Source organism: Balaenoptera ricei, chromosome 10 (assembly GCF_028023285.1).
Source record: "Balaenoptera ricei isolate mBalRic1 chromosome 10, mBalRic1.hap2, whole genome shotgun sequence".
Classification (NCBI taxonomy): domain Eukaryota; kingdom Metazoa; phylum Chordata; class Mammalia; order Artiodactyla; family Balaenopteridae; genus Balaenoptera; species Balaenoptera ricei.
Window position 1 is genome coordinate 82,127,518 of NC_082648.1, and position 19,639 is coordinate 82,147,156.

The 19,639-nt window shown below is 39.5% G+C and overlaps 1 protein-coding gene across 2 annotated transcripts in view; it reads left to right on the forward strand.

Moving 5' to 3' along the window:
* Nucleotides 1-19,639, forward strand: part of CFAP54 (cilia and flagella associated protein 54) — a 300,842-nt gene that overhangs the window by 255,351 nt on the left and 25,852 nt on the right. For both annotated transcript variants that reach the window (XM_059934750.1, XM_059934751.1), the window contains 3 exons: nucleotides 3,132-3,238; nucleotides 5,677-5,818; nucleotides 14,940-15,014. In XM_059934750.1, coding sequence (XP_059790733.1) covers nucleotides 3,132-3,238; nucleotides 5,677-5,818; nucleotides 14,940-15,014 — 324 coding nt within the window. The remainder of the gene's footprint in view (nucleotides 1-3,131; nucleotides 3,239-5,676; nucleotides 5,819-14,939; nucleotides 15,015-19,639) is intronic.

Sequence of the window (19,639 nt, forward strand, 5' to 3'; positions counted from 1 at the left end):
TACCTGGGAGAGGAGTCTTTTGTACCCCTCTGATCATGTAGTCAAAACCAGGCGTGAGCCAGACTCAGTGAGAGAAGTGAAGGTAACAATAGAATTCAGATGTAGATCATCAACATGTGCATTTTCTACAAAAAATGCTGATTAGCTGGCTGCCTCTTTGTGTGTTTCAGACCCTAAAACAGGGCTACCTTAATCACTATTTAGTACATTCCATTCAGGTTTCGCCAAGGAATAATTCCATGACTTCAGTCCCCTGAGATGATTAACAAGGTTGCAACAGACTAAAATTAACCCTGAACTTTCATAGGAGTTTAAGGCCTTCTGTGTCTGACAAAAATTAAGCATCATTTTAATGCTTAATTCATTGTTGCCTAGGCATGGAATTCTAGGTTGAAAATTATTTTCCCTCAAAATGTGGGTGGCACTGCTCCATTATCTCTGGCAATCCTGCATTGCTGTTGAGAGTTCTGTTCCCATTCTGATTCCTAGTTCTTTGTGACTTTTTTCCTCTGGAAACTCTGGGGATCTTCCCTCTGTCCTCTATGTTTTAAAATTCCATGATGTGCCTTGGTGTGGGTATTGTGCTGGATTCTTAGGGTGCCCCTTTCAATATGTGAAGTATATTCTTCAGTTCGTGGAGATGTTTTTCTTTGATAATTTCCTCCCTCTGATGATCTCTGCACTTTCTGGAATTTCTGTTATTCAGATATTGAGCCTATTAGATTGAATGTTTACTTTTCTCATCTTTTCTCCCCTCTTTATGTTTTTAAATTTAGGTTTATTTGGAGGGAGATATATTTAACTTTATATTTCAAATCTTTTATTGGTTATTTAGTTGTTATGATCATATTTTTTAATTTTTAAGAGCTCTTATTCTCTTTCATTTTAATAGCACTGTGTTCTTATTTCATAGATGCAATATTGGCCTTTCTCTCTCTGAGGATATTAATTATGGTTTCAGTGACGTTTTCTTCTGCTCTCTGTCTTGTATCTGATTCTCCAAATTCCTTTTCGTACATTAGTTTCGGTCTCTACCTTTCATTTCATGTCTAGTGACCCTTGGCTGTCCGTTCATGTTTGAGGCACTGAGAAGCATACTGAGTCAGGCTTATGGACTTTTAGCCTCACTGCAGGGTGACTGTGGGAGCTAGCAGCTTCATTGGTGGATCCTGAAATGTCAGTATCTGTAGGTCTTTTCATCTGGTAAATTTCCCCAAAGAGGACTCTTTTGGACTCCTGCTTGGTTTTCTACGTCTGGGCAGGGGCTGGAGTGGGGTAGAGGGATGTCTCTTGTTCTGAATATAGACTTTCACTTCATTCCAGCGTTTTCAGTTCAGCACCTCACCTCTGGAATCTAATGTCCCTCCTGAGCATAGATCTATTTTTTTTTTTTTAATTAATAGCTACTTTATTTATTTATTTATTTTTGGCTGTGTTGGGGTCTTCGTTTCGTGCGAGGGCTTTCTCTAGTTGCGGCAAGCGGGGGCCACTCTTGATCGCGGTGCGCGGGCCTCTCACTATCGCGGCCCCTCCCATTGCGGGGCACAGGCTCCAGACGCGCAGGCTCAGCAGTTGTGGCTCACGGGCCCAGTTGCTCCGCGGCATGTGGCATCTTCCCAGACCAGGGCTCGAACCTGTGTCCCCTGCATTAGCAGGCAGATTCCCAACCACTGCGCCACCAGGGAAGCCCGAGCATAGATTCTTTTTTTTTTTTTTTTTTTTTTAATATTTATTTATTTATTTGGCTGCACCGGGTCTTAGTTGCAGCACGCGGGATCTTCGCTGCCGCATGCAGGATCTTTAGTTGCTGCGTGTGGGATCTTTCAGTTGCAGCATGCGGGATCTAGTTCCCTGACCAGGGATTGAACCCAGGCCTCCTGCATTGGGGGTGCAGAGTCTTAACCGCTGGGCCACCAGGGAAGTCCCGAGCATAGATCTTTGATTTAACCTCAGCAGAGAGAAAAACGGAAGAAGTTTGGCCAGCAGAGGAGAGGCGGGGAAGGAGGGAGGGAGTCTCCTGGTTGCATGGACTCGGAGAAGGGATGGGAGGGAGGTTGTCCCCAAGGCGTCTGAGGTTCTTGGTCGTGCTCGTTGTCGGCAGCCCCTCTGAAGGCAGGTGGGACACAGCCTTTCCTCTCTGCTGACTAAGCTGAGGTGCTTTCAAAATGTTGCTAACATCTCTCATCTGCTTCATTTTCTCTCTTGCTTCTGTCTTTGTGGATTTATGCCTTTAAGAAAAAAAAAAAATCCCCCCTTTTTTTTTTTTTTTTTTGGCCACACTGCAGGTGGCTTGCAGGATCTTAGTTCCCCCACCAGGGACCAAACCCATGCCCCCTGCAGTGGAAGCACAGAGTCCTAACCACTGGACCACCAGGAATTCCCAAAATCCCTTTACTCTTATTTTAGTTTGATTTGTGAGGAAGCAGAGATAAATGCATACATTTAATTAGTTAATTTTGACTGTCAGCTCTGGACCTCAGCTTCCTTGGAAAGACTTAGAGCAGACCACCTCTAAGGTCCTCTGAGTTTCAAATTCTGTGAATTCATGATTGTAAATAGGTGCTGTCGAGTGTGGGACTGACTCTAAGAATTTTCAGAGTTCAAACATCAGGGAAATTACTAAAGCATGAGTCATTAGGAGAAGTTTCATCTTAAGAGATGGGGGCTGGTAAGTTGTGTGTGGATGTAATACACAGAGAGAACAGGAAGGGAACAGCATAAGTGAATGCACAGAAGTACCTATGACCACCGATGGAAAAGGGGCATATGGAGAAGGAACAAGCAACAAAGTTGGATATTCACCAGGTATAATATACATTAGAACTTGTTGCAGAGGGCCTTCAGAGGCTGAAATTTAAACTTAACTGCAGTAAGAAGTGTCAGTCTTCAAAAATAATATAACCTTGGTACCAACTAGCATTTATTTTTATCTCATAACCTTTGCACAATTCTTGTTCATATCATTTCTCTTTAAAGTGAATTGGAAACAAAAAAAAAAAAACCCTCATTTTTCTCTTCCAAAGAAAAACCTTTTAAAGTATAATGACACTATTTTGAGAACCGATGCTGCAGTTTTGAGGCAAAGTGTAAGTTTGATGTAACATGTTAAATGTCTTTTAATTTTCTTATAGGTGTTATTGTTGTATGCCTATAATATGAAGCCCCTGAATATTTCAGATGTTACATCTACTGCTTACAACAATGTATATGTTGGCTCTTTCTGGGTTCCACTAAACAGGCAAGTAAAGATGGATTATCCACAGCTCTAACCCTCCTTGCTGATACTTTCATAAGATTGACTGTTTCAGTAATATACAAGGTAAATCACAGAAGAACTTTTAGAAGACATTTTTGGAAAAGGCTTCCTTTTACTTAGCAGAGTATGATATTGCAGTGGTTAAGAGCATGAACTCTGAATTCAGCCTGCTTTGGTTCAAATGCTGGTTGTGCCCCTTCGTATCTTCCTATCTCAGCAACCTTGACCAGGTTACTTAACCTCTCTGTGCCTCAGTCTCTTCATCAGTAAAATGGGAATAATAATAATAGGACCTAGAGTTGTTGGAGGAATAGTTTCTGGTACTTCATAAAGATAACAGACAGTACAAAGATGTTGTCTGTACTATATTTTGCCTGTAGTTTGGGGTGTGTTTTAAAAAGAACTTAATGTGGCTCTGAATTAAGTTGCAAAATTAAGCCCAAACTCCACCACCATCCTGGTCTCACCCTTTCCTCTTTGCCCAATTCTATTTTATATTGTTCCCCAAGTCAAAAGCCTCTGCGTCAGCCACTCTTGTTTTCCTCCCTCTGCTTCAAACAGGGGATGGAGACTCTAATTTTTGCTCATGCCTGGTGTTTCTCTTTTCTGATTTCACCTTACCAAATTCCTTGTTTGTTTTTCATTTTTTTTCTTTGCTTAGTTAATTTAGTTTTGATTCCATTGTTCATTGCCCTTGTGACCTCAGCCTCCATTTTCTCATTTCTGAGATGGAAATAATATTTTGCCTACCTTTTGGGGTTATTGTTAGGATCAAGCCAGACAGTGCATGCATATACTTTGTATGCATGTATAATGTATGCAGATACTTTGAAAGGTTGAAAGCACTGGGCAAATGTCAAGTCTCATCATGGCCTCCTGTGTCTGTCAGTGTCAGCTCTCTGCCCTGCTCACCACCTGCTGAGTACAGGGACTTGGCGCTTCTCTGTCCTTACCTGGAGAGTCTGGTTCCTGGTTCTTGATTTCCATTTTGAAGAACTCTTTCTCTTTGGCCTCTCCATGAAAGAGAATAAAACAAGAGATGTTTCAAGGGCTGGCATACTTTCAATTATTCAGTCAACTTTCTTTTTCTTTTCCTTTTTAAAATTTTTTTCAGTGACATGGTGGAAAATCTTAGACACAGGACTATACCAGCACAGCTAAGCCACAAAGTTAGGAAATTATGTTCTTTCCTTGTACATCCAGAAACATGGCAGAATTTTTTTTTCAGAACCACATGATGAAAATGATTATAATTTCTGCAGAGCAGAATGTAATCAAACTGACAGGATTCTTGTTTTACTCCAAAAAGTTCTTGATTTTGGTGTGTTTATGATCAATGGTAGGGTGACTAAAGTTAGGGACATGCCCCTGTCACTGCAGCTATTATAGAGGAAGTTGCCTGACAAACGTTCATCTGATTCATCCCTTGGTGACACTATTTCTCCCACCTAGGGTGGAGTTCCTTGTGTTCTTATGAGGGTCAAGATCAGTCTATGGGGAATTGCTCTTGTTGATCATCCTACAGAAGGCAAAGTAAGAGCATGCTGCGGGAAACTGGGGAAATCGACGTTCTTGCATTTGTTCCTGATGTCATTTTGCTTTTTTGCATCATCTACTTCTTTTTCATAAAAATTTCCCTCCGTCCCTGCATGGAGACCCGCACACCCCCGCACACATACGTGTGCACCTGCGCTGTACGCGCCTGTATCCTAGAGTCACTGGGAGCCCTGCGGGTGGCTCTTTGCCTCCTTCAGCTGTTTCAGTGCTTTTCCAGCTTCTGACTGTATTCACTAGTTAACCTCTGTCTCCAGCGCCTCCATAGTTCACTGGACCGCAGCTCCAGAAGCTTTCTGTCCTCCACACAATTGCCACTGTGTCCTCTGCCCTCTTCCTCGGCTTTAGCTTTTCCTTTTTTCTTGATTCTTCTCCTTACTCCCACTCCCCACACAGTACCTGTCACTGCGTGGGCTCGTTGACCCGTCTCTTAGAGCCATTGCTGACTTGTCCTAATTCTTATCTTCAGGCCAGCCAGCCAATCAGAGCGTGGCACTGAGTTTAAGTAGGAGTAGATCTTTTGTCATTGCCTGGTGTTTCTTTGCCCATGTAGATATTTATTTTCTTTATTTTCATCTTAAGCAAATATTTTGGATGTCTACATTTTTTTGCTTTGTGTCTTTGCCAGTTTGTAATTATAAATCTGTCTGAGCATATAACTAGATCATAAACATTATGCAGGTGAGAATTTTGCCTCTGTGCTCATGTCTCTTCAATGAAGGAGTGATTGAATGATGTTTGGGGATGCCAGAAATCTAAGTGTTAAATAACTAAGGACTTACTTTACATGTTTTATTGATTCTGGGAATAAATGAATGCCTTACTTAACTTTTCAAGTAAAATGCATATATGTTTGTTATTTTTAGAGTTATTTCAGTTCACGAGAAATTATCTAATCTTATGCAAATCGCTGAAATATCATTGCCTACAACTCCTAAAGTTACTTCAAATGAAAATGTATCTCAAGTAGAAGAAACGGAAGAGGAATCAATTGGTAAAGAAATGGAAGTAGGTTATTAAATAATGGAAAATTTTATTGCCATTGCAGGATGGATGTCATTATACATAATTAAATTATTTTTTACTTTATCAGAGCATAACTATGTAACTAAACTTGAACGGTGTGGTTCTTCTGGCCTGTACTTTCTCTACTTAGAGTACCAGATATAACCCAACTTTTCGACACATAAGTAATGTTTTCTTCAAAGCTCTTCTAAGCATACCAATTATAAGAAACTGATGGTAAATGAAAACAAAGCCAATCTAGAGAAATCATTCAGATGTAACCATGAATCCTAAGAAACAATGCTCTGTAAGTTTATAATGTTACTTTTAATTTTTTATTCTAGGTCTAGTATTTGAGCATTTTTATTACCCAAGTAATAGGGGAAGAAAAATTAGAAAATATAGATAAGCATATATCTTTCAGACTTCTTCTACACATCTATATTTTTCTAACTAGAAAAAAAGGCATTATCCTTATAGTGTGTTATTAATCTGTTTACAGAGTTGAGTGATGACTGATATTCATGTTTTGGAGGAGTTCCTTCTGAGTTCTAAATCCACTGAGTAATAGGACACAGGAAACTGATATATGGAGATCTCAAACATTGCATCATTACTGATAAAGCTGATTAGCAAACATGGCTCTGGATCTATGGCCAGACAAGCTTATTAATATTTCACCCCTGAATTAGCCAGACTTGCCCACCTAGTCACACAATAATCTAGCACACTTGTGTAACTGTAGGATTTCCCCCACTCCCCTTCTGACTGCCAGGCTGACTGCCTGGGGGAGCAGAGAATAACAGTCCTGCAGGCAGGGTGCCTTCAACAGTGTAAGCAAAGATTGGCCCAATGGGGCTGAGCCTAGTTTGCTTTTCCCAAACTCACCAATCAGATAAGTGACTCCGCTCTCCTGGCTGCGTCCAAAAGAAGCTGGAAGTGTCCCTCCTTCTTCGGGAGTGGAGTGGAAGTTCCTTACGCTCTATGGAAATGAGAGGAGCAGGGAATACCTGTTCTCCCCTAATCACTTGCTCTTTGAATTTCCATTTGCACATTCATCTGGTTGCATGAGATATATGTTCTGTAGGTACCATGGCTATTTTTTTTTTTTAATCAAATAGATGTACAAGGTTTAAAATGAAAAGGGACAGTCTCCTGTCTGACCTGTCCACACCCCACAGTCCTGCGAGCAGACTATTTTCAACTCTTTCAGCTGTTCCTTTTGTTATTTACTTCCAAGTCTTAAATAATATGCAGGATCAGTCATGAAAAGCAAAGATAACCAACACCCTTCAAATCCAAGTGGGTCCACTGGGCTCCATGTCTCCTCACACCAGCCTCCAGGCTGGTGGCACATCCATCCTCTGGAACATCCCCAGTCACTGGAAAGGAGGGAAGAAAAGGGGCAAATCACACCCTGGCTCTTTGAGTTTCCATCATATCACTTCCACTAACATTTCACTGGCCAAGTAAGTCACGAGCCATGCCAACAATTCTGCTACCAACTTGGAAAGAGGAAAGCTGGAAAAATTGATGAATAGTGCTAATGACAGCCAAAAATAATTATTTTTTTCTTGATAAACCAGTTTTATATAATATCTATTGATTTTACTATACAAGGACTTTACTATACAAGGATTCCCTATACTTCTCCTCAACTTCTCCTTTCCCCATCCTTTCTAAATATTGTTATATCACAGAATTTAATTAAATCAGCATTCAGTGTTTACGTCATTATAACCCTGTAAACAATGTTCACAGCTAAGTCACAGTGTACTGTGGTTATTTTCCTTTCCTGTATAAGGTTTGATTTTTCTTCACTTGTCTTTTTTCTTAACTTCTTTCTGATCATTACATCAGATCTGTCATATATTCATCCATAGATTTGTACCTAAGTGTTTATACTTACATCTCAACTCTTCTTTTCCTTCCTGGAGGCCCCGCTCCTGCTCTGGTTAAGGACTGGTTGCCCCCAATGCCTGCAGCACAGCTCTGATTCTGGGACCTCCCTCTGCTGCTTTTCTGGTTGAATTCCCAGCCACTTGGGTCCCATCTCTGTTTTTCTTCTCTGAAAGCTTTTAGGATCTTTCCTTTATTTTTGTTCTGCTGTATCTTTTTTAAAAAAATCACTTTCTGCTAGTTTAATATTCAATTGGTGACCAATAACAAAACATTTTTAATTCTTAAAGAGTATTATTGGTATGGCTCTTTTTGTTTTCTTGTTTACCTTATCTTTACATCGATTATGTAAAAGTGCAAAAGTTGGCAACTCTCCTGATCTGCAGAATATACTTGTTGGCGTTTTTCAGTCTGAATTTACCAGTGGAGTGAATGAGTGCGTTTTTCAATATTATGAAAGCAACAAGTCCAGCTGTAAGAGGATTATCAGGCAAGAACAGTTAGTCTTTGCAAAAAGCAACTTTCCAGAATTTATGTCACCTGTGCTCTGTGCCTACATTTATCATAGAACTGGTATCTTAGAATTTTAGTTGCACATCCTTTATAGTGTCCTCAAATGTTACAACACAAATTACCAGATGTTTAATGATAGTAATGATATTCTGAGTACTCAGAATAAATCTCCCAATAGATCAGATATCTCAGACTCATGAGATTCATATATGTAATTCTTCTCCTAAACTGCATTGTTGCCCTTTCATATCTGTATTCAAGAACTCAGCTCATTTCGTTTTCGAACTTCTTTAGTAGATCACTTACAATCACAGTTTTTTAGTCATAGACCAAACTTACCAATTTGCTGTCTTTGAGCCATAACCTAGACTGTTCTTTGCTGAAATTGTCCTTGAATCCATTATTATATAGTTCATAAAAGGCAAATGATTATTTTTCTCCTGAACCCATTTGTCTTTTCAACTTACATTGTCTGAGACAGGAGAGCGAGTGTCCGTAAGAGTAAGGATTCTAGGTTGTGCTCTGCCACTCAGCTTTACTACCGAGGGCCAGTCACTTAATATTTCCTGGGACTAGTTTTCTCCTCATCTCTAAACAGGATCCTTTCACTCAGATACTGCTGAGATGAAGAGATTGTCCCTTGGTTGGAATGAGAGCCATCAGAATTTTCCTGGGAGTCAGATGTCGGTATCAAGTTCATCACAATGAGCCCAGTGCCTGAGCCAAGAAGTTGACTATGAATATAAACAAATCAGGACTAAATAGGGGCAAGTAGGGGCGTTTGAATGCAAGCAGAGGGAAGAATCCAGACTGCCCACCTTGCCTTAGCCAAGCTTTGTGACTTGCTCTCATGTCCTGACTTGAGTGATATATGCGAGTAGCTCAGTCCCTGAGTAGAACAAACTGCTTTCAATCCAGATGTTGTCCTCTGTGTTTTAGAGTTTATTTTATTCTCCAACTTAAAAATTGTTTCTTCGGCTTTAATTAGGGCATTTTGAGATGTGTTCCAGTTCTGGTGGTTCTATATGTGAAAGAATGTCGCAAAATGGAAAAAACCCTGCTATTTTTAGTTTAGGTGAATTAGCTAACAAATTAATTCACAGCATTTGAAAGTTGTGAAACGGAAGGAATATATAAACTTTTCTCTTTTTTTCCCAATATACTAACCAGCACTTAAGAAAAAAAAAAAAAACCAGCTAGGTTCTAGGTTGTATCAGATAAATTCCAGGGACTAAAATCTGCCAGTTCGTTGTCATGACAACCTTCACTTGGAGCTAATGAGAAGTTAACTAGGACACTTGAAGAGATCAATTCTGTTTGGGAGTTGGACAGGATTTCATAACCTCTATAATCAAATATATTTATTTCTATCTCAGTATGGATTTTTGGTGGGTTGTTAAATATAAAGGTCCAGAAAATGTGCCTTTGGTTGATATGGGAGGTGGTGAATCTTGTTCTCTTTCTCATTCCCTTCCTTTTTTTTTGTTTTCTCTCCCCCAAATCCCTATGATCTGGAATAAGCCAAAGCTTCAGAACACAGGTATTAATTTAAGATGTTTTGGGAGGGCTACAGAACAGGTGTTCCAGTCATTTCTGGCTTGAAAACATGTCCTTCTTGCAAAATGGACAACAGTGGCTCAGAAACACTGGGTTGTTTTAACCTGTCATTCACAGCTTTATGGGGTATCTTCAGAGCATATCAGGTGTTTTAAAGCATATAAAAGATGCAAACCATTCTGATTTTACGACACAAACACCTTTTTTGGAATGATAACATACTGATATGATAAGCCTAAAATATATGTACCAAGTCACCTAAGATGAGTTCAGCAAACACATGTGGGATGCCCGGATTGTACCAGGTAATTATATATAGTCAACATATCCCCAGTGTCAAAGTACTATGAAAACATAGAACAAAATACAATTGAACATTAGCATCAATTAACACGTTATCTTTGAGAAACTGTTACGTGCAAGAATGTTCCAGGCTTGAGGAGATAAGGACATACTGAAATCAGTACAATTAGGTCCCTGTCAGGAGGAGCTTAATCACTGTGTGAGTCTGGCCATAGGTACCCAGATGTCGTTCATAATGAGCCCAGCTGCCCGGTGGCCCTCTCTTAGCAAGCAAAGTCTGGCATTCAAAGAAACATCAATTTAATGTTCAAAACCATTGAAAATAATCTAAACCTTATTCTTATGAGTCTCTCGTAAGAATATCTGAGAGGGAATCCTTTCATGATATACAGCGTAACTTCTTTTAAATCTCCTTTTTCCCAACTGCCTTACTCTTAGTGCCTCTCTGACCTTCACAGTGGCAGCTCTCCAACCTCTGCCTCATTGGTTCAGACTCCTAAACCTCTCCCTCCAACTCAGTCTGCATGGAGTGTTTTGACTCCTCTCCCCTTCCCGCTCTGGTTCAGCTCTTTTTTTTTTTTTTTTTTATAACATCTTTATTAGAGTATAATTGCTTTACAATGGTGTGTTAGTTTCTGCTGTATAACAAAGTGAATCTGGTTCAGCTCTTGATTATGAAGTTCAGCTTAGTCTCTCTGACACCTTCCCCTTCTCCTGTTTCTCCCATTATCTGGATTCTACACTTATACAAAAGGGCAAGGTTGCTGATATCCTTCTTTCTCAATGGTGGAGCTGTTGATGCAAACTATTCTAATTTATCATTAAAAAAGTCTCATTCACATAGGTGTGTGTGTGTGTGTGTGTGTGTTAAGAGAGGGAGTTGAGCTAGACTTTGTGCTTGCTTCAGTAGCGCAGGTAGCATTTTATAGCCCCTATAGACTGAAATAAAAACCATGTTTCCTTGCACCCTGTGCCCTGACTATATTGTTTTGGTCATTATCTCTTTCTGTGTCTCTTCCTCTCTCTTGACTTTGAATTCCTTTGCTCAGGGGTCTTATTCATCATTCGATCTCTGATATCTAGCCCAGTAACCAAGACATAGTGCCTCTTCAATAGTTGCTTGTGAAACTTCTAGTTGGAGACCTTTGGAGAGCACTTACTCCAGACTGAGGATACAGCAAGAGATGACAGGTGAAGTCATGGAGCTGGATGTTGTCTTCAGGGTGGCAGGAGTGCAGGGTGAATGTAGGGCCCTGGGAAGGCAGGGCTGGGTGTGGGGCGTAGGAAAAGCTGGGGGCAGCGCCCGGAAGAGCATCTCATGATCCACCCTGAAATTTGCTAAGATAACCCTGATGGCATGTGAAGGAGGGATGAGGGAAGCAGGAGTTTGGAGGATGGAAAACAACTTAGGAAGTTTTTTCCCATAAAATGGGTGAACAATGATGAGGACTTCAACTAAGTCAAAGTGTTGGCTCTGTTATTTTTGAAGTCACTCAGAAGCCTATCCCTCATCAAATCAACAGATGCTCCTCTTTAAGGGAAAATGGCAAAGATTGAGCAGGGGTCCTTCTGTGCCCTCCCAGGCCCCTTGCCAGCCGCAGCATCCCTCCAGCCGCCTTCTGCCTGGGATTGTTGAGTTCAGTGCTTTCCTTGTCTTCATTTCCGTGGCAGCAAGGTCATGGGAGGTTTCTCACAGCCCAACATCGAATCAGCCACTTTCCCAAGTGTGTATGTGGTTTACCTCAAATAATGCCAAAGAAACAGAACGTTGTTGAGGCGAAATTTGTGTTTGATACATGTTGAGACAAGCCATGGAAGGCATTTATCAGGTAACATGGCTGTCTTCATCTGTTACGGAAATGATTAATGATACAGACAGTGTCATTTTGCTTGATAGCTCTTGATGAAATCATGACAGTAACCCATCACAGCTATTATTGAAACCTTTTGTATAGAAAGAAAATATACTTTAACCAGTCCTAAGAACTCAATTAGAAATATAGAAATATGGATAAATACGAAGAATACGTAAGGATTCACTCCAGGATGTGTGTTCCCCTCTGTCTAGTAAAGTGGACCAGGAGCCTGGAAAGTTCGTCATAGGAAGCTGGTGTCCCCCAGTCAGTGCTGGATGTCCTGCCTGCCCTCCATCCTTTCTGGTCCCCTGGAAGCTGCCCTACTTCTGGCCATGATCACTTCCTGCCCGAACAGTTTGAGTAGCCTCCTAGCTAATTTCTCTTTCTCTTATCTCTTCCTAGTCCAGTTCAGCTTTACATGGTAGCCAGAATTATCTTCTTAAAGCAGTCAGATCATTATCCCCTCAGTCCAGTGCCTCTCAATTTCCTAAGAAACAAAATCCAAATTCCTTACGTTTACGTGTCCTGTTATAAGTACACCTCTCAGCCTTATTTCTCACCACTCTCACCACCGTGCTTCCTATACACACCTGCAGTAAAGACTGTATCAGGTTCTTAATGTTCCTTGAATATCTGCTGTTTCATTGCTCCATCTGGAATGCCCTTGTCCCCATTCTCTGCCAGTTGAAGTCTTACTACTCTTTCATACCTCAGTTTATATGACCCTTTCTCCAGGAAGTATTCCCTGTTCATTATACTTTTTTTTTTTACATCTTTATTGGAGTATAATTGCTTTACATTGTTCTGTTAGTTTCTGCTGTATAACAAAGTGAATCAGCTATATATATGCATATATCCCCATATCCCCTCCCTCTTGTGCCTCCCTCCCACCCTCCCTATCCCACCCCTCTAGGTGGTCACAAAGCACAGAGCTGATCTCCCTGTGCTATGCAGCTGCTTCCCACTAGCTATCTGTTTTACATTTGGTAGTATATATATGTCAATGCTATTCTCTCACTTTGTCCCAGCTTACCCTTCCCCCTCCCCATGTCCTCAAGTTCATTTTCTACGTCTGCATCTTTATTCCTGTCCTGCTCCTAGGTTCTTCAGAACCTTTTTTTTTTTTTTTTTTTAAGATTCCATATATATGTGTTAGCATATGGTATTTGTTTTTCTCTTTCTGACTTACTTCACTCTGTATGACAGACTCTAGGTCCATCTACCTCACTACAAATAACTCAATATCCTTTCTTTTTATGGCTGAGTAATATTCCATTGTTTATATGTGCCACATCTTCTTTATCCATTCATCTATCAATGGACACTTGGGTTGCTTCCATGTCCTGGCTATTGTAAATAGAGCTGCAATGAACATTGTGGTACATGACTCTTTTTGAATTATGGTTTTCTCAGGGTATATGCCCAGTAGTGGGATTGCTGGGTCATATGGTAGTTCTATATTTAGTTTTTTAAGGAACCTCCATACTGTTCTCCATAGTGGCTGTATCAATTTACATTCCCACCAACAGTGCAAGAGGGTTCCCTTTTCTCCACACCCTCTCCAGCATTTATTGTTTGTAGATGTTTTGATGATGACCATTCTGACCGGTGTGAGGTGATACCTCACTGTAGTTTTTATTTGCATTTCTCTAATGATTAGTGATGTTGAGCATACTTTCATGTGTTTGTTGGCAATCTGTATATCTTCTTTGGAGAAATGTCTATTTAGATCTTCTGCCCATTTTTGGATTGGGTTGTTTGTTTTTTTGATATTGAGCTGCATGAGCTGCTTGTATATTTTGGAGATTAATCCTTTGTCAGTTGCTTCATTTGCAAATATTTTCTCCCATTCTGAGGGTTGTCTTTCACCTTGTTTATGGTTTCCTTTGCTATGCAAAAGCTTTTAAGTTTCATTAGGTCCCATTTGTTTATTATTGTTTTTATTTCCATTTCTCTAGGAGGTGGGTCAAAAAGGATCTTGCTGTGACTTATGTCAAAGAGTGTTCTTCCTGTGTTTTCCTCTAAGAGTTTTATAGTGTCTGACAGTCTTATAATCATGACTCCTTTAGTTGTAAGTAAAGAAAAACTACTTATGCTAGCTGAAATGAAATAGGTTTGGTAAGGAGGCAGTATTTGGCAGGGCATGGTCAGTAAGCTCGTGCATAACCAAGGACTGGGGACAAAACACAGCGGGCCCCACAGAAAGTGAAACTTGGAGAGTCGGGAGCCAAGATTGCACTCAGTCCCACAGGCGGTGTCAGTTCTCATTTATCTCTGTTTCTTGCTCACTCATTTTACATCTAGCCCATTGGGTGCCTTCTCCAACTCCGTATTGGGACCTCTCGGCTCATCCGGCCAGTCCTGATGATAACTCTCTTCTGTTGTCCTTCCTTATATGAAATTACAATGATGGAGAATCTGATTGATTCAACCCTGCCCATAGGTAGATCTCTCTTGGGTCAGATGTCCACACAGAAACACAGCTGTGTCCAAATAGTAGGGGCTGCGGCAGTGTCCTCAGCAATAGACCACGTATGATATCAACTCTCTCTTCTTCTTCTTCATTTTCTCTTTCCATTTCTTTCTCAATTCCCAACTGTTCATTTCTGCTTAAACCCTTTCTCAGATCTGAACCTCTTTATTCCAGGGCTCTCTTCTCAGAAGAAAAGTGATCTTCCAAAGTCTTATTTTGGTGTGAATTACTTTACTTGTTCTTCTCTCACACATGAATTTTAATTGTGAATTTTGCAGGGAAAGAATCCTAAAATAATTTATTATTTATCGTTAAATCTTATAGTTTGTGGCTATTTTGTATCTTTTCAAATAACCCTAATTACTTAAAAGATTGTGACCTCTGAATCCCTCTAAGTTTCATCCTGGGAATTAGGGTTAGGGAATGATGTAACAAAAGACAAATGAAATAAATAATTTGTAATTAAAATATCTAGTTTTTTACCAATAAGATCAACCTCACTATATTGTCTTATTATTTCTAGAACATGATTATTGAATGTTGCTCTGAAATAGTATCTTTGTTTTTGCCTGATGAAGAGGCAACTCCACTATCTGAGGTATGCATCTCTTTTAAAACTGTATGTGATTCTCTAACAAGTACTGTTGTTGCTATGGAAATGAAAATACAGAAAACATCTATTATGAAAGTATCAAGGGCCTAACTGTCCTTAATTAATGTGAAAAAGTGATAAACATGAGTTTATAATAGCATGTTATTTTGGTTAGAAATATTCTTTGTTAAAAAATCAACTAGTACAGAAAATTGTGGAGAGGATAATCTTAAAATCATCTCAAATCCACCATTCAGGGAATAACCATTATTAACATTTTGGAGAATATCTCAAATTTTTTTCATGTATAGTTAGACTTTTGAATTTTTACATCAGTGGGATCATACTGCACAAGCATTCTGTAACTTGTTTTTTTTTCATTCAACAATAATGCTATGGAGATATTTTTATGTGAAAAGTCTACCCTGTCTTATTTCATGCTTACATAATAGTTTCTTTTATGTATTTGTCATGTCAGGCTCTATTTATATAACTAGATCCTTATTCATGGATCTAGAGGTTGATGGGTTCTAGAACATACATATTTCACCCTTCTGTTTCACCCATCCTCAGAGTTAATTCTTAGGAATAGGATTTTGGAGTAAAAAGTATATACACATGGTCCTTGACTTACAATGATTCAACTTATGATTTTTTGACTTTATGATATTGTGAAAGCAATACACATTCAGTAGAAACCATACTTTGAATTTTGAATTTTGAGGTTTTCCCTGGCTAGCGATATGCAGTCCAATACTTGTGATATGAGGCAGCAGCAGTGAACTGCAGCTCCCATCACCCCCATGATCATGAGGGGAAACAACCCACATATGTACAACCATTCGGGACCCGGACAGCCATTCTGTTCTTAACTTTCAGTACAGTATGCAGTAAATTACATGAGCTATTCAACACTTTATATAAAATTGGCTTTGTGTTAGATGATTTTGTCTAACTGCAGGCTAATGTATGTGTTCTGAGCATGTTTAGGGTATGTTAGGCTAAGCTCTGATGTTTGGTAGGTTACGTGTATTAAGTGTATTTTTGACTTAAGATATTTTCAACCTCTGATGAGCTTACCCATTTATTGGGACATAACCCCATCATAAGTAAAGGAAGATCTGTATACATTTTTTATTGTGCTAAAATATACATAATGTAAAATTTACAATTTTAATCATTTCTAAGTGTACACATCAGTAGCATTAAGTACATTCAAAACGTTGTGCAAACATCTCCACCATCCATCTCCACAATTTTTTCATCATCCCAAGTAGAAACTTTGTACCTACTAAGTAATAACTCCCCATTTCCTCCTCCCCCAGCTCCTGGTAATCTCTATTACTATTTGCTTATTCTAGGTACCTCACATAAATGGAATCATACAATATTGGTTTTTTTGTGGCTGGCTTATTTAGTGCAATGTTTTCAAAGTTCATCCAGGTTTAACATGTATCAGTACTTCATTCCTTTTTAAGACTAAATAATATTCCATTGTATGTATATACCACATTTGTTTATCCACTCTTCTGTGGATGGACATTTGAGTTGTTTCTACGTTTTGGCTCCTATAAATAATGCTGCTATAACCATGGGTGTACAAGTATCTGGGTGTACACCTAGGAGTGGAATTAGTAATCGGTGGATCATATGGTAATTCTATGTTTAACTTTTTGAGGAAACCCCAACAGCTGCACCATTTTACATTCCCATCAACAGTGCAAGAGGGTTCTAATTTCTCCACATACTCACCAACACTTACTTGCTCTTTTTTGATAATAGCCATCTTAATGGGTGGAAAGTAGTATCTCATTGTGATTTTTTTTTTTTAATTAATTAATTTATTTATTTATTTTTGGCTGTGTTGGGTCTTCGTTTCTGTGCAAGGGCTTTCTCTAGTTGTGGTAAACGGGGGCCACTCTTCATTGCGGCGCGCGGGCCTCTCACCATTGTGGCCTCTCTTATTGCAGAGCACAGGCTCCAGACACGCAGGCTCAGTAGTTGTGGCTCACGGGCCTAGTTGCTCCGCGGCATGTGGGATCTTCCCAGACCAGGGCTCGAACCCGTGTCCCCTGCATTGGCAGGCAGATTCTCAACCACTGTGCCACCAGGGAAGCCCTCTCATTGTGATTTTGATTTGCATTTCCCTAATGACTAATCGCTGATCGCCCATTTTTATATCTTCTTTGGAGAAATGTCTATTCAATCCTTTGCCCATTTTGAATGGGCATATACATTTTGGTATGTAATTGCAAATGGCCTCCAGAAATGTGACACCAGTTTTCTCTCCCATCTGCAGTAGGGAGAGAGAGGCCCAGTGTACCTGTGTGTTCATCCACACTAGTTCTCCTCCTTCTTCTGTTCTCTCTCTCCCTCCTCCTCTTCTCCCTTTCCTCCCCCTCCTCCTCCTCCTCCTCCTCTTCTTCTAACTGTTGTAGGTCTGACAAGTGAAAAATTACATTTTCAATTATTTTATATTTATTAATAGTAAAGCCAAATATAGTTCATACTTTGTTGACAGTCTGTGTTTCTCCTTTTGTGGAATGGTGTTCATTCATTTAGCCAATCAACGAATACTTAGAGTGAACTGCCTATGTGTCAGGAACTCCTTTCTAGGCCCTAGAGAGCCTGCTGTGAACAAGCAATAAGGACCTCACTCTCTCGGCGCTGCCTTTTTTGTTGTTTTGTTTTTGTTTTTGTTTTTGGAGAGAAATAGTAAATAAATCAATAAGCAAGATAATTCTTCATTTTGTTAAGTGCTATGAAGGAAAAAACAGAGTGAGATGTTAGAGTAGGGTTGGCAAACTGCAGTCTGTGAACTATGTCTGGCCCACTGCCTGTTTGTAAATAAAGTTTTATTGGAACACAGCCATACTCATTTGTTTACCAGTTGTCTGTAGCTGCTTTTGAGCTACAACAGCAGAGCTCGGTAGTTTTGACAGAGACCATATAGCCCACAAAGTTTAAATTATTTGCTATCTGGCCCTTTACAGGAAAAGTATTCTGATCCCTGTGATAAAAGTAACAGGGGATGGGGCAACAGTTTAGATGGGTGGTCAGAGAAGAATTCTCTTAGGAGATGACATTTGAAGTAAGACCTGAAACATTACACTGTCTCCCTCCCACTAGATCATTAGCTTCTTTGGAGCAGGGGTGGTGCTATCTTAATCTTTGAATTCTTACAGTGCCCTGTACATGACATCACTTGGTTACTGTTTCTTGAATTAAATTCTCTTTAGTTTTAAATACCTGAAATTTAATATTTGCTTAAAATTTTTTTTTCATCTGGCCATTCATGTTCTTTTCCCATGTTTTTAAATGAGGAACTTAATTTTTTATTATGGAAATATGTAGAATTACTGCAGCAGACCATTGACAATAAAAATCATGCTTAAATCTAATTTTGTACAAACTGTGATTTACAAATAGGTCACAGAAAAAAATTGTTATTTTAAGACACATGATTTATAACATTAATGGGCTTTGGCCCCTGACAGACCTGGGTTGGAATCCCAGCCTTGGATCTTGTTTGACCTGAGGCAAATCATTAAACTTCTCTAAGCCTCAGTTTTCTCATAGGTAGAGTGGGGTAATAATGCCAGCAATGCCTCACAGTTGTGAGGACTAAAGTAAATAATGTATGTTAAGTATTTGGATTAGGGTCTAGTGCAAATAAATGTTAAATAATTATTAGCTATTTCATCATGTCATCTTCATTATCATCTTCCCTACCATGGTCCTGCCTTCCATGTGTGAATTCTTCATCCTCTAGTCAACTAATTTCAACAGATTTTTAAGATCCAAATTTGTTTTGAAATACTGACAGAAAAGGAGAGTAACAGTGTTAAAGAGAGAGAGAAAACCAGGAATCATTTTCTTTGCCTGTAATGTAAATAATTGTTGAATCCTAGAGGAATTAGGTCAGGGTACAAGATCCCAACATGGGATCACAGTCGTGAAAGAATCATTGGTCCAAGACAAGGTGCCTCCAATTGAATCCCACGCTAACACTTCCACTGAGAGCAAGACTTACCTGATAGTCCTGGATGGAGCGTGGGCGTTTACAAGCTTGTTCCAAGAAGTAAATGGTTAAAATAAAGAAGAAGTAAATTTGTCTAAATAAAATTGCATGCCTTTTTTTGTCACTGGCATGAGATCTTGCTGTTCAGTTTAGTTCCTTACTGAACATATCTATTATAATTGCCTTTGCCTGTATTGCCTCTTCTTAATTAAAATAAATATTGCCACACACAACTTGTGACAAAAATAACCTGAGATAGCAAGGAAGTGAAGGAAGGGAATGAGTGCTCTGTGCTAACGTTCTTAGTGACTAGTCACAGAACGTAAATGACCATTAGGTATACTTTCAGGTGCACCAACAATGAAGCGATCCTTTCATTGCCTACATAGGTTCAGATTATTGCAGTTTCCAAGTTGTCAGGTAGGATTCAAACATAACGCTAAAAATATTCTTCCCGCTCTTGCTGTGACTGACTGTGGGGAGTCGATCTATACAACTCCATTCATCAGTAATTATTGACTTCCAGCTGCACGCAGAACATTGGTGTAGATACTTTTGTTGCTGTAAAGGCAGCATAGGTTTAAGTTCCTGCATTCAGCTAAATTAAATA